This window comes from Scardinius erythrophthalmus (assembly GCF_964197995.2).
Source record: "Scardinius erythrophthalmus genome assembly, chromosome: 17".
In the NCBI taxonomy this organism is placed as follows: Eukaryota; Metazoa; Chordata; class Actinopteri; order Cypriniformes; family Leuciscidae; genus Scardinius; species Scardinius erythrophthalmus.
The window spans coordinates 23,356,741-23,372,965 of NC_138237.1; the positions used below are offsets into that span (position 1 = coordinate 23,356,741).

General features: G+C 36.9%; 1 protein-coding gene across 4 annotated transcripts; it reads right to left on the reverse strand.

Moving 5' to 3' along the window:
• Nucleotides 1-367: 367 nt before the first annotated feature.
• Nucleotides 368-15,660, reverse strand: clk4b (CDC-like kinase 4b). 4 transcript variants are annotated; one of them, XM_081391805.1, is made up of 13 exons: nt 15,478-15,660; nt 12,476-12,633; nt 6,821-7,040; nt 6,282-6,372; nt 5,603-5,669; nt 3,628-3,744; nt 3,389-3,555; nt 3,174-3,268; nt 2,422-2,551; nt 2,001-2,083; nt 1,835-1,914; nt 1,629-1,719; nt 368-689 (listed from the first exon to the last, which is right to left on the reverse strand). In XM_081391805.1, the coding sequence occupies exons 2-13, from the start codon at nt 12,631-12,633 to the stop codon at nt 543-545; spliced, it is 1,446 nt and encodes a 481-aa protein (XP_081247931.1). In that variant the 5' UTR covers nt 15,478-15,660; the 3' UTR covers nt 368-542. The 4 variants fall into 4 exon arrangements, with proteins under 4 accessions (XP_081247931.1, XP_081247932.1, XP_081247933.1 ...); XM_081391806.1 differs by having other exon boundaries at nt 15,485-15,578; XM_081391807.1 differs by lacking the exon at nt 6,282-6,372 and having other exon boundaries at nt 15,478-15,587.
• Nucleotides 15,661-16,225: the final 565 nt, after the last annotated feature.

Below are 16,225 nucleotides of genomic sequence, written 5' to 3' on the forward strand. Positions count from 1 at the left end.
TTTTTTTTGTGTATACAATGACCCTGTAAATGTCCAATTAGGAGTGGTTTATTGCACAAAGTATTGTTTTTATCCGTCTGTAATAAAGAACACATATTAGAGTTGCAGCCAATATAATTTGCTTTACATATTGCGAAATCTCGAGATTGTCACCACATGATGTCCATATGCTGTCCAACATTACAGCAAACCGTAACAAAAAGACTGCAGAACTAGAAGAGCTTATGGTGCCATCTGCAGGAGAGACATTATATTACCGGTCCGTTTTCCTGTTGCCTAATGATGGATGAATTTTAATAATAAAAATGCCTAATGCACTCCAATTATTATCAATAAGAATGACAAAAATAAATAGACAACAATGGTGTGCATTCAAATCATTCAAGTTTAATTTGTCAAAAGTACAGAGGAATTTGGCCCCTATATTCAAACTGCCAATAAATACAGACAGAGGTAATGAAGCAGGCAGTCTTAAAGCAGACTGATACAGTCAGCAGGAGTCTCCCTGGGAGCAGTAATGTTCATTCGATGTCGCCTTCGAGTCACTTTCTCTCTTTTCTTAACGGATTGAAAAAGGGATGTCCGATGGCCTGGTCCAGGGTGATTCGTTTGGATGAATCGTACTCCATCATCTTCTGCAGCAGGTCAAAAAGCAGCTCGTGCTCCGGGGTTTTAGAGGACATGTATTGCTGCGTACGGAGCAAAGATTCAACAACATTATTCTCATCTAGGCAACTCAAACAGCAGTATGTCTCAGTTACATACTGGCATCAATGCATCTTCAAAAGTAGTAGTCCATAAGACTTTAAGTGTTAAACATGCAGAGCAATCAACAGAAAACAACCATCAATGCAGTATTTCCATTCCTAAAACCTCTAACATTTTGTACTTGTGCATATATATAGAACAAATTGATCAAATACAACTCTGACGCAATAGAAATTATACTAAATGGTTTACAGATAATAAAAAAAAAAGGAGTCATTATTAGCATTGCAGCATAATATAGGGCTGCCCCGACTAAAGGTTTTTCTAGTCGACTAGTTGTCGTTCATTTCAGCCTTTCAGAATTTCTGTTCATGTGACGCGCTGCAGTTCAGGGAGACTGAGACGGCAGAAAGTGCATCCTGTTTGTTTTCTTTATTTTACAAACGCACAACGTTCTGTTGTTATTGTGAGTTTACACAGTGATTATTTTCAGTTGTTTCCGCTGATATCAGGAAAAAATGCAAGTGATCGTGCCGGCGCCTCCATGCCTATAATTTAGCTTCCACACAAACACTTGGATATGCACCTAAGAATAGCACACATTTATCTAGGTTTACGTTAGAGTTATGTAAAGTTGCTACTACTTAAATGTTTCAAATGATAAGCCAAGGTCAATGGATGATTGGATTTCCTGCCCGACATCCTGTAATTTCCACAAGGACCCGCCGTTAATGATCTGTCCCTCACGGACTGCGTGATTTCACCACTTCCTGTTGATTTTTTTTTGTATGACTAACCGACTAATAAAACTGATCAACTAAGCCTCATCTAGTCGACTATTATGGGGCAGTCCTAGCATAATATACTCAAGATTTTGGGACTTGAGAATTTAGTAGTGTTCAGTAGTCAATGATCTTTACCTTTAGAGGTTTACAGTGTTTCCTCACGTATCTCCCTGCTGAGCTGTGCTCGTCCCAGTCCAGTTTGTCATGATGCACATAGCGCCGCTTCCTGACAATGAAGCGCAGTCAGAGTCAAAGAGTGATTGCATAAATCCCAAAATCACATGATAAACTTGCAACTAGATACAAGCAACGTAAACTAGTCTCATGTTACAATACTGCACCTAGTTTTCTGGAGTAGGTGTGTAGGTATGGGGCCTAGAACCTTCTCCATCATGGCCAGATGCTCCTTACTGTCATGAGTCTGAACAGAGCAAGTTTCTGTAAGTTTGCTGCATTTAAAATCATGCTAAACGGCATTTGGTAACGCTTGTATGCAAAATGTCATACCTGAAATAATGTTAATCCCAGATAGAACTCAATCAGAATGCAGCCCAAACTCCACACGTCACATGCCTGGTTCCAGCCCAGTTCTGCCAGAAGAGATCAACATTTAGCAATTTACAAAATCATGCACACAATTTTTTTTGTGGATTAACCACCAACGTAAAGGCCTGGTTTCACAGACAAGGTTTAGATTAAGCCAGGATTAGGCCTTAGTTCAATTAGGGCATTTAAGTAGGTTTTATAAACATGCCTTAGAAAAAAAAACATTACTTGTGTGCAACTTGAGACAAAACAATGACACTGCCATATTTTAAGATATGTCAGAGCAAGTTGCTTTCAGTTAAAACAGCTCAAACATGTATTTTAGTCTGGGGATTAAGCCTTGTCTGTGAAACTGGTGGATAGAATACTACAAATAGTTCACCTAAAATAACTTCCGGAGCTCTGTAGTGGCGGGTTGACACCAAAGAGGTGTGATGCTCATGGTCATAGGTGGCATTGCCAAAGTCCACCACTTTCACATCCAACCTCTTCAAGGTCTTCTCATCTCGCTTCTGTAACAATGAACATTACGGTCAGCATCCCCTCCTCACTACAAATCAACACTTATCTTCTAAACAGACATAACACTACTGTTCAAAAGTTCAGGGTTGGTAAGAATTTGTAATGTTTTTGAAGAAGTCTCTTACTAAAACTGCATTTATTTGACCCCCCAAAAAAACAGTAACTTAATTTATATGTTTTTACATTTCATATATTTTAAATTATATATATGTTAATACATATAAATTGTATTTTAAATGTATTCCTGTAATGGCAAAGCTCAAAGTTTCAGCATCAATACTCACATGATCCTTCAGAAATCATTCTAATATATGGTAGATACTCATTTCTTACTATTATCAATATTGAAAACAGTTGTGCTGCTTAATATTCTTGAGAAAACGCGATACATTTTTTCAAGATTCTTTAATATATATAAACTTCAAAAGAGCAGCATTTAATTGAAATAGAAATCTTTTGTAACATTATAAATGCATTTACTTCCACTGTTCATCAATTTAATACATCCTTGCTGAATCAATGAAAGTATTAATTTCTTTCAAAAACAGATACAAATCTTACTGACCCCAAACTTTTATCTGTACTGACATTTTATCATGTACTTTTACTCACCATCTTGAAGTTATAGTGAATGTCATAGTTGGAGTCCACAAAGAGAATGTTTTCAGGCTTAAGGTCAGTGTGCGTCAACTTATTTCGATGCAGAACTGATGGAAACAAGATGTATAATAAAGTGATTTATCACTATTCTGAAATAGATTTAGTGATTTTCTATGAAATGGTGCTTAACAAGGATCTGTATCAGTGATGCATACATATATACTCACAGTGCACGGCTCTGAAGATCTGATCTGCCATGAGTCTGATCTGGTTCAGTGAGAAGGGCATGAACCCATTCTCCTTCAGGAAGTCGTATGTGCTCAGTCCCAGCAGCTCAAACACTATGCAGACGTGGCCGTGGTGATCGAACCAGTCTAGCATCCGGACACAAGCACTGCAAAGACAAAGAGGTAAGTTATTACATTGCTCCATCCGAAAACGTTCTACCTTGGAGTCAAATACTCACTATCTTTTTTCGCCATCAAGCGAATTTATCCGCTCAAGCACATCAACTTCTGACATGGCTGCCTCACGGTAGCGCTCAATATTTTTGATGATCTTCAACGCCACTCGTGCACTACCTCTGCAAACAAAAGAAACTAGGTATGCTTACATGCATTTTTGTTAATCCGAATCACTCCAATCTGATTTCAGATTCTGAAAGTTCTCTTTATATGAAGCCGATACTCTGCATTTACGTTTACATGTGCATTTATGCATTTCGCACAAACTTCCGCACATGCACAGATCCCAAGCCACTACATTCTGAGCTGGATTAATTAACATTTTTGTCTCGATGACATGCCTAAAAGGAAAGCTGATGAATATATCAGACGTAGGGCTGTGCGATATGGACAAAAATCACTATCACAATTTTGTTATCAATATTGCAATTTTTAAACGATATTTCCTTGCACACATCTGTATAATATTTTGGAAGCAGGCTTTATTGACGATGCTGCATAAATGAAACGGTTATTTCTTTATGCCTTTTTGAACTTTTCGTATGTTGTGCAGTTTGCAAATGCCTGTATTTTTGTTCATCTGGTTCGAAATGTGCCATTGCTTTTCTATGTAAAAGCGCTATACGATTGTCTAACCAATTGTGCGTTATCTCTAGGCCTGCGTCTCATGTTTTAACCGCAAACACATGTCCTCTGTGAATGACTCCTACTCTGTTTTGCCGCAGCAATAGTTTGACAGGTCTTGCAAATTACCTGGCTCTGTGATAGATCATCTCTCCTGTATCCAAAATATTCCAAACCATGAATGTTGAAGTCCTTATCCTGTCATCAATTCACCTTCCCTGTTTCTATACTTTCTTCCATGTCGTAACCGTAAACTTGCCCTGTTCTGTTCTCATGCTAGGTTTAATTTGGATTAGCACCTTACGTTTTTAGGCTTTTTTTTGGGCTGTCCGAGACCATTCTTGAGAATGCTAAAAGATTCAAAGAAAAAGCCATGATCAAAATTAATGCTAGAAATTGTTTTTGTTTGCTAGCCACCATTTCTATCCCGCATGCATGGTCACGTCACTGACCATGACACGGATTTATGATGTAAAACTTTGGACGAGTCTTCTTGCGTGTATCTGTTTTTAATGAGTCTTGACTGCTATACAGTCTGACATTAAATGACTGAGATTCTACAGTGCATGGCTTGACATTAACGCTGGTTAGGGACAAGATTTTTGAAGAGAAAGAATTTTACTTGCCCGACCGGACAAGCAGCCTGATCAAAATGTTAGTAAAAAAAAAAAACTAGGCAATCACAAAAACCGCAGAAAGTATTCTGATTTTGACATTTAGTCTAAGCGGCGATTGATAGTAGATAATAATGTATAATTGTACTGACAGTATCAAGGTTGCGCTGTTGAGGCTCACGCAGCCTCGAGGAGAAATAAATGAATGCAGCACACACAAAGAAACTCATTTACCATACTGCCTTTTTTATATTAGGCTATAGCATATGACACAGTTAAGCAACATAACACGACCAAGACTGCAGTTTTCCTGAATATCATCACGACTGAAAATGTGACCGATATCATATAGGCTAACAGTTCAATTAAAAAGTAGTTCATAATGTCACAGCAGAACCATAGCAGAAACTGTGCATGCTCACATCATGATTTTATTATAATTTCGATTAATCGAACAGCCTTAGCCAGAAGAACTTTTTTTAAGCAAATATTTAGTAAATGTTCAGTCTCCTCCACTGGTTGGTTTGTAAGACGTAAATAAACACGTTTTACTTTTTACAAATGTGCAAATGTAAACAGATATTACTATAAAAAGACTCAGGTAAACATATGCATTCAAGGAATTTTTCTATATATTCAAGTATTTACATACTTGCCAAATTATTTTGGTGCATGTAATCATAGCAAATGTTAAAAGAAAAAAATATGCATGACAAAGAATTCACAGAATCTGGCTTACTTTGAGTGATCGAGGCACTGCACCACTTTCCCAAAGGCTCCTTCGCCCAGAGTCCCTACAATCTCATCTATAAACAGGGTAAAGAAGCATTCATAAGTAAGGCTTTGTGACTGGATGATGCAACATACAAAAGCATAGATTTTACATTACTAACAGGTACTTAAACGGATAGTTCACACAAAAATGAAAATTCTATCATTAATTAGCCTGTTGTCATTCCAAACACGTAAGACTTTCATTTATCTTCAGAACACATATGAAGTCTCTTCAGAAAATTTGGACTAAACCACTCAATTCATAGGGATTCGTTTTGCGATCTCTTTATGAACTTTTTGAGGTGTCAAAGTTGTAGTTGCGTAGCTGTTAACAGAGGGATCTTCATTTGTGTTTCGAAGATGAACGAAAGTCTTACAAGTTTAGAACAACATGAGGGTGAGTAATTAATGACAATTTTCATTTTTGGGTGAACTATCCCTTAAACAAGCTCATTAAATCATATTCATTGAGTAGCCTATAAAATTCTGTGCCAAATTAAAGTTTCACACATGAAAGTTAAATTCTAAGTGGTTAATATTAGAAGTCTTCAAAGGTCCCCTTATAACCCCCAAGTGTAGGCTGAATTGTCCCACTAATAGACACAGAACAGACAGTTATATAGAGAAAGGTTTGTGTTCTATACATCTTGCTCTTAGCATGTCTCCATTGTGATAGACCAGGTGACCCTCCTCATCATCCTCAATACTCTTGGTTCTTTTCCTGCGATGACTTCTCTGGGGTACATCATCATCATCACCACCATCAAACACCAGTCAGAATCAGGCCCGTACGCATCATTCATTCATTCAGCGAGGGGGGGTTGGATGAAGGGGAGGGAGTGATTCGGACCCCCACGCCAGGCCACGGCGGCAGCAGCAAATTCAAATTCATCGCCAAGCAACGGCACAGGGCCACCATAGTGTGTGTTACAGAAGAAAGACATGGCAACACATTTTCAGACAAGAAACAACTTTCTTTGAAGTGCAGCTAATTCTGTTCATGACCCTCAACCAATCAACAAATAGCCATTTCTGCAACCAATGAGTGTAGATCAAGTGAAAATCAACTGACTCCTTGACCTCCTTACTGCAAGTATACAGCGGATGGTTACTACGGTAAATCTGGATTTTAGAAACATTAACAAATGCATCAGCTAAGTAAAAATAATGACAAATGGTTTACCGAGTTTGAGGAGGGACTGGGGTGGCGTGAACGTTGGTGCTCTCTGCTGCTGCGTCGACTGCGCCCGCTGCGTGCGGACGACTGGCTGTAATGCTTGCCGTCTTTCTCTCTCTCCGTCTCGCTGACCGGGTCTACCTGACCCTTATAATCGCCATGCTCCGGACTGGCCTCTCTGGGCCTGCGCTCTCGGCACTCCAGCCTCTTTGAGCTAATGTGACACCTAACAAAAACAAACATCAGTGAGGAAGATGACACAGCTCTACATCGAATGACAATGAGATTTTGACAGCTAAATTTATAAGTGGCTTTCACTTTGCTGCAATTTATCAACCCTTTCAGCAGGGAGTAAGGAATGCTGAATCGTGATGTGCTGGGTGCTGAAAGCATCAAGTGTCTTCTCGAAAGAGTGGAGTTCAAGAACAAGCTATACTTAGAAAGAGCCACAGAAACTAACTCCGAGAGAGCAGTTATGAGTGAAAGCGATGCTTTAACCTGTCAATGTCGAAGCAGTAAATCTGATCGGATGCCTGAGTGTTGTGTTTGATTTAAACAACTTGTGGTCCAAGTCACAGCTGTCAGCCTGTAGCATAGTAGAGTAGCAGAACGTTCTGTGACAACTTGAAGCCTTCCTGACCAGTGAAATTTTAGCGTGTTAGTTCACCCAAAAATGAAAATTCTGTGTTTTGATGAATATCCTTTCGATGCTTTATATGATGAACAGATCGAATTTAGGCTTTTATTCACATCTAAACATTCATCGACTCACACATCAGTTGTGGTAAATGGAAGTTCATCTTGATATGCTTGATATGCAAGAACCAATGAGGTTCATTCTTGTGTTACGCAGCACGTTTGAGCTTCCGCAAGAACCAATAAGGTTTGTTCTTGTGCAGCAAGCAGGTTTGGTTGAGCGGTTTATGTTTGCTGATCAATGTTTAACCTGTTAAGCTGCAACCCCACTTTTGAAAAATCCCAAGAAATGACATACCCAAACTGAAACAGATACAGTTCATGAACCCTTTGTACTAAAAGCACAAGTATGATCTCATTTGAAAGCTGACACCTGGCAGTTTATTGTAAATGTAGAATTAATTATTGTCATAATGACAAAAATTGTTATAAATAGCTTCAAAGTTTTGTAAAGTTATTAGAAATTATTTTTTATGAAATATCCTCATGAAAATAAAATTGAAGTTGGTACTGGAGCAATCTAGAAATGCACTACAGCTAATGCCACATGTCTAAACATTTTATGTTTAAAATCTGAAGATAATAAGTCCAAAACTCTGTATTTAGTGAAATGTTTTTCAAGACCATGTCATGTGACTTTATTTTGATTTGACGCTAAGATGCTTCTGATGTTTATTGCGATCTTCTAACCATCTATCCAGTATATTGTCTTTATTGTTTTGTGGTGCAAACGAGCCCCATTCAGTCTCAGTCTCCCCCAGCACACATTTACACCTCTCCAGCCTGGTTATGGCTGTAAATATGCATTTCTTTTGTCTGCATTAGTTACTAACGACTGGCTATTCACAGGCTATTCATATGGTTTCAGTCACTAATTTCTTTTCTCAAAGTTCACCCTTACATTTTAAACTGTATCTAATGCATTTCTTGAATAAAGAAACATTTCAGTAAGCATTCAAAAAATAATAAAAATATAACTTCTAGGTGGCAGGTGCACCTAGGGCTAGCTAGCATGTTAGCTTAGCACACCATCAATACACGACAATTTATGAGATTAAAACCATGTTTGTGCTTATAAACTTACTTTATAAAGCAAATCGAGTATTTTAAATAATTTTCTGTGATCTAATTTGGCTTCAGATAAAAAATCAGACAGAAAATATACTATTGGATAGTGTTCTGCACAACGATTCTATATAGATTAGCATTACATTATAAATATAATCTATTATTATGGAAATACCTGGCATGGATTGAAAAACACAGGTAACTCAAATATCATAGCAAACATGTTTATTGTCTTCAAAATGTCTGTATCTGCATGTTACAGCGCGATCTCTTGTTAGCTGTGTGTGTGTTCGAGGCTTCCTGGATTGTCACATGATTATGGCACTTCTTCATGTTCTAATACTGTGCACAGGGCGGCAAGGGCACCCTCAGGCTATTGGTATGAATTGAAAACACATTAACAGAGTATGCAAACGCTCATAATGATTACATCGACGCATTTGGGTATAAATTCAATAAATATTATTCCTGTCTATAGAAATCTGATGTAAACCTATGAGAATATATCAATATTTCTCCAAATCTGCACATTTTTGAGCTAAAGCCTAGAAGGACGTTGTTTTGTGTATCGCTGTCATGACGACGGCACGGGAGTTTTTTTATGAATGAAAGTGGTTGACGCGCATAATTCATATTAAAGGTATAGACTCATTTTTTCATTTCATAACTCCTGACACAAATTAAGAAATAACTGTCGCTATAAGTTTCTCAGAATACAATAGTGGTCAAATTCTGAAACTTGAGTCTTATATCTTTTTAATGATGTATAGTTTGTCAAGGTATAACATTAAATCTGATAGTAACTTTGAACTATATATAAATAAAACCGCTTCAGTGCGCCCGCGCTCTGGCAACGGTTAACAGGTTAAAGGTGCATTGCGCAAGTCTCTGAGTTTTTGCAGAACTATGCCCCCTCTGGCGACAAGCGAAACTGCAACACTGCAACTGAACGCACATGACGTCACGCCCAGTCTCAAATTCCGACCCAAATCCCTCTTATTTATTTTACTGTACAGGATTATAGAGGCAATCACAGTGATCAGAGAAGGGCTCATTCAGCCCATCAAGCAATTGTTTAAGCATGTATGGGTTAGAAAAACGGGTATTTTTAACATGAAATGTTGCGCAATGCACCTTTAAATGTGATAAAGCCCAAATTGAGTCTGTTCACCGTATAAATGTATCGAGTCTCTTCAGAAAATTTGGACTAAACCGCTCAATTCATATGGATTAGTGTTACGATCTCTTTATGACCTTTATGAAGCATCAAATTGGTAGTTGCTTAGCTGTCTACGGAACTCTCTCAGAGTTCATCAAAAAGATCTTTATTTGTGTTCCGAAGATGAATTAAAGTCTTACTGGTTTTGAAAGACATGTGGGTGAGTAATTAATGACAGAATTTTCATTTTTGGGTGAATATCCCTTTAACAGACCATAACATCCTTTTTTAAAGAATATCAGATGAAGTCTGCATATTTTCTGCATTAGAAAAATAAGTGCAGATTTAAGGCCCGCTCACAACAAGGACGATGATTATAATGCTAACGATAACTATAAAGTTTTAGCAATTATTCGAATTCTTTGAGGATAAATGCATCCACACACCACAGCTAGAAAAAAAACGATGGGAAAAATATGTCTGGAATAGCTTTCAGAACTATTTTTTCCCACCTGATGAGTGATAAAAACATTGACAGCCAAATTAGAATCTAGGTCGAGCTTTTAAAGTCGGGATGAAATGAAAGTAGCGACAAACACTTTCTTCCGTATTTAATAATTATGTATTTGAAAGGGCTTACCAAACAAAATATACATATAAAAATATATATAGGCACTTGGTTCAATGCATTGGTTGTTAACTGGATTTTACCACAGATGAACGCAAACTTGCAGCGGCATGATTTAAGTGGACTAAATGATTAGAGAAGTCCAAGATACGTCACCAGAGTCGTCATTTTCACTAGAAGATCCATGTGACATTCTGGCCCAATTAAACAAACACATTCGTTCACAGTAAGATATAACATGCATTTAACAATTAATGTATTTCATGCCAACTTTAAAGTGTTGGACGACATAAAACAGAGAAATTTACAGAATGCGTCACTGATGTGGTGCTAATATAGTTATCATTCTTGGAGTTAACAAGCCTTTACAAGCTCTCAGTTTGCACTTCAAATTGCCTGGGTGGGTCAAAAGAAAGCTAATGAAATGGATTTTAACTTCCTACCGTATAAAAAAACATCCACAAAAAAAAAAAAAAAAACATTTCTGGGTAGGGGTGGGCGATCTGACGATTTTATATTGTGAATGATGTTGAAGACATCCACGATCTACTTTAAGGGAATCGTAGAGATTGTGATCTTTTATTTCCTCGTAATAATGTTAAAATACAGCAATGACTGCCTACTAGACGGCTGTGCTGACTGGCCAAATTATCGTGTCTCTCTATCATGTGTCTTTAAGGCGTGTTGACGCATTTGAAAACAATTCATCAGCAGTAAGGCTGTGCAATGAAGCAAATTTTAGTTCAGGTTTCAATTTTGGCTTCCAACGATTATGAAAATGTGATAATCAAGATAAAATGATCATTCGCATGCAGTTTCTTCCCTTTAAAGGGTTGTGCTTTCACCTCTCCTTAAAAGCCTAAACTTAAGTCTAAATCAGTCTGTAGTAGACATGAAAGAGTTCATGTCACGGGATTACGTAGGAATGTGAATATTAGTCACCTGTTCACTGATTGAGATAGGGAGAGGGGGTGAGCAGGGACGATGTATTCTTTGTTGACCACTAAACTTTGTACCATCAGTACAAAGAAACATCAGTCTGTGCAATAAAGAAAAGCTAGTAAAATTTCTTTCTTCACCCGATGTTTTATTTGTGCGTCACAAGTGCATAAAGTCCTTGTCTTAGTCTCTCAGCGGTTTTATCATTGGATTGAGTAGCCGCTCAAATCATGTAACGTGACTACTGCAGGACATGCTTAATTTTAAAGAGTTATTAAAAGCGCATTAAACTGTGAAAGAGACTGATCCCCACACGCTTTGTGCGCGCTGCGAGACAGAGCAGAACACGGTAGGGCAAAATATAATTGAGGTTTCAGGTGCGCGCAATGGTAAAATATATACAAAAATATATCAAAATACATTTACATTATTTACAGTATTTATATAAAGACTAAACAGTCCAACTGTGAATAAACAGTTGGAAGAGAAATTGGATACGTGTCATATTAGATCCATGCATTCGGTCTTAAAGCAAACACCTTCTGCTGTGTTTTAAAGTTTAAAAGAATAGTAAGTAATAATAAGTTGAATTACCATTTTGACAACTGATTGTTTAATGCAATACTGTGTTTTAAAGCATGCAAATAGATAAGTCCATAGGCTTGTTCAATATTAAGATCGTGATTTAGATCATGATATGAAATTTTGGGAAGATCACCCTCCCATATTTCTGCGTTATTGTAGTTGTTTTGACTTGTTGAAAAGTTGAGTTGAACCGAATATTACATCACTTTTTAGTTACAAGCAATGAAACATAAATTAGTGTTAGTGGCAGCACTATGGACAGACATTGAAACCTTCATAATCTCACAACATAAATTTTGTAACAAATCCCACTTGCAGTCTTAATGACAGAAGGATTTTACATCATCAGGATTCTCTGAATTGCGAGCACATATCAGGAGCCTCTGACAGGCCCGATTACAGCACTTGTCACCCTGACAGTTTCTCTTTGAATACAAGAACACTACACTACATCTTGTAAGGCACTGCAAACATGCAGGATAAGACAACAAATAATCTATCAAATAAAGTCCATTCTAACTGAAAGAAAATGAAAATGCACAGTGTAATTCTATTCATATCTTTATAGTGAATGAGTCATTCTTACCTCTCGTATGTTTTATAGTGATGTGTTCGCCCGGGCTGCCGGTCTCGTTCCCCGCTAGGCGAGCTGCGCTTCGGTCTCTTGTGCACCTCCACCCTCTCCTCCCAGCTGTACTCCGCGATCCAGCCATCCGGAGACCGCATCCGCTTAGATCGCCGCATCTCAACACACCAGAATAGAAAAAAAGGGCCAAGTCATAAAAAGAATGACAGGGAAACACTATCCCAGGACATTCCCTACACCCCGCTGGGTTGTAAAATTCAAGACAGCCGAGGTGATGCCAGCAGCTCTCCGCTCCTGATCGAGTTATTGAATTTCATGTTGCCACGTTGTTGCAGTTGTTTTGACTTGTTAAAAATTGAGCCGAGCAGTTTACCATGCAGTAAATCCGGATATTACATAACTTATTTACAAGAGATTAAACATCGATAAGGTTTAGTTACTCTAAATTAACCCATTTAAGCCCACCGGCAACTATAGTTGCCGCAGTGCATAGTTGTCATTTTCCTTTTGTAAATATTTTTCTAGATGTGGTCCATGTTTTATTTCTCAACGACATGCAAGCAAACAACAAAATAAAGGATTTCAAGAAAAAAAAAAAGGTATTCACTTCCTCCCTGTCACATGAGGCTGTCAACTTCCTACCCCTATTTCCAGGAAGCTTGGCGAAGGCAAACCCTCCCAAAGAAAGGTCATTTTCATGTTACTAATAAGTATTTTTTGTTGACATATATATATCTACATAATCATGAAGGTCTCTAGAATCATCCAAACAAAACAAATCTTACAAGAGATCTATAGTTTTTTGTATACTTAGTCAAAAGTCCAAGCGGCAACTATAGTTGCGGGTGGGCAAATGCCTTGTAAGCACATATATCATGGGAAAATGGGGTATACTGTGTTAATAGGTTAATAAATCAAGTTTATTGGTCTTGTTTAGTGCATAAACATAACTTAACCCTTTAAATGACATCTCTATATAGATATATTTTTTTCTTCATTCTATTTATTTGTATTTATTTATTTTCATTTAGCTTTTTGATACACAATGCCCTGTTATGGCTGCACTTTGTTCTGCACTATGTTCTAAAACTTTAACCCTTGTGCGCTGTTTACAGTCAGGCTGTTTGGGGTCTGAGAGACCCCAGGCAACAAAATATAATTTTGTAACAATATATATATTTTAAACAAATGTAATTTTACTCAGTTTATTAATGTTTTTACTCTACATTTGGACATTTTTACTCCACAAAATGTTCAAAAAAATAAAAGAAACATTCTCCAAAAAAAATAAAAAAATGTGCCTTATAAAATACCCACATTTCTAACTTTCATTCATGGGGATAACATGGATAATTTGACATGGTTTAGTGTAAGATTTTTGGCCAAATCTTGGAAAATGCAGTTTTAAAAGTAAAAAAAAAAAAAAAAAAATCACTTTAACCAGTAGATGGCTGCAGAGCTCTAAAAGTACTAAAAGTTTCAAACTAAAAGACATCTTTTCACAAGTTTTTCCAGTTAGATTCATGTCTACATATAATGAAATCACAATTATAACAATAAAAGTTACGTTTTGTCAAAGTTTGGCAGTTTTTGTACTGGAAAAATATCAGTTTTTCAATAATGTTATATTATGATTAGAATCAAACCTGATCAGGATGTTACAAAGAGAAAAGTTGGAGTTTTTAGAGTTTATCATTTATTTCAAACAAATTTAAAGTGTGCCAATTCATTTCTGTCTATGTGTGTTCTGTTGTTTCTGATTTTGAGGATGAATTTTGTCCATTGATCAAATTCATTTGATTCTAATCATAATATAACATTACTGAAAAACAGATTTTTTTATTTAGTACAAAAAGTGCCTAAACTTTGACAAAAAGTAACTTCTATTATTATAATTGTGATTTCATTATATGTAGATATGAGTACAACTGGAAAAACTTGTGAAAAGATGTCTTTCAGTTAGTCAAAATGCAAATAGCAAATAATGGTGCTCTGCAGCCATCTACTGGTTAAAGTGATAATTTGTTACTTTTAAAACAGCATTTTCCAAAAGATGGGCAAAAATCTTACACTAAACCATGTCAAATTATCCATGTTATCCCCATGAATGATAGTCAGAAATGTGGGTCAAAAAGACCCTGAACAGCGCACAATGGTTAAGGCAAATGGATTTGTTGTTTGTTGTGTTTTCATATTCAAGTTTATAAGCTAGATGCAGTTTTTTTGGGTCTGCATCAAATGTTCTTCGACTTTTATACATAATAAATTTGTTTATGAATAAAGATTGATCTGTTGAAAGCAGTTATTTTGAGATAAATGTCAAATGTTCTCCTCCTATTCATATTTTACATTGAAGGGGTGCATACAACATATTTGCCCACCGGCAACTATAGTAGCAGAACATTCAAATGTGATTTTCAAGAAAGAAAAGAAAAACCTGGGGAAAATAAATGCAGAACATGTTCACATAGGACACTATTAACAGGATTATATGCATGAAACCATTCAGAAAAATTTGGGCACAAATGGGTTAAGGTTTAACACTTATCCCGGCACACTGAACGCAATGTCCCGCAGTACATGCAGAAATACATTTGATAACGAAGTCTATAACATCAAACGGTTGTTTGTTTAACGTTACAGTCGCAGTCTAACTTTAATTTTTCGGTTGCCTGGTCACAAAGAGCTAACGTTAATCTCACTCGTGTTTTAGCCGCCTCCGCCCTTCTGCCTCTAATATAAACAAACCTAACGTACTCACGAGACAATGCGAGGCGACTGTGCACTAACTGGATTATGTAATTATTCAAGTTAGTGACCAGAATGCAGAAATATCTCATTACTCATCAAAACAAGGCTTCAAGTCTGAGTGTTTTTCTTGGGTGGCTAGCCAGTTAGCATCCATGCAGAGGCAAGGCACTTAACGTTACACTAGTCACCACCGAAGCCTCGAGGTAATTAATTAACTTGTAAAAGACAGTCTTATACTTAAATGCACTCACCTTTCACCTGTTATTTTCAAATCGTGAAATAAGACACTTTGCTTTCCAGACTGAACTCCGTAGCCGTTTATGATGTGACTTCCGCTTTACATTCAAGAACCGCTTCCGGTGGCGAGGATTTCTGGGTAAACACTCAACAAAGCACAAGTCTTCTTGAGTGAGTTTGGTACTAGAATTTCCCCTGGTTTCACAGCCTTGTCACAGACTAAAATGCATGTTTGAGTTGTCTTTACTGAAAGCAACTTGCTCTGACATATCTTAAAATATGTCACTGCCATTGTTTTGTCTCAAGATGCACAACAGTAGCCTAGTGTTTTTTTTTTTTCTAAGGCACGTTTAAGAAAGCTACTTAAATGCTTTAATTGATCTAAGACCTAACCCTGGCTTAATCTAAGCCCTGTCTGTGAAACCAGGCCTTTCTTTATTCTTGTCGGAGAAGTTGTCTCAAATAAATAAATCAAAGTTTAAAGATGATTATGAAACTGTTAGCCTATCCCAGAGCAGTGTAGCCTGTCGCCTCCTCTGCAAACTCTTCTACATCTTTAAATTTGTACACAAAACAAGATTGATGAATACAACTTTTTATTCTAATTATTATTATTGATACATCTTAATACTTATTCTGTATTCACCAGTGAAATGACATAATCATATGTATAATCAGTTAAATGTTTTATAATTATATTGTTACTCTTGACTTGACAGAAACACTAATGAACACAATATTGTAAATATTCATCGTATATGA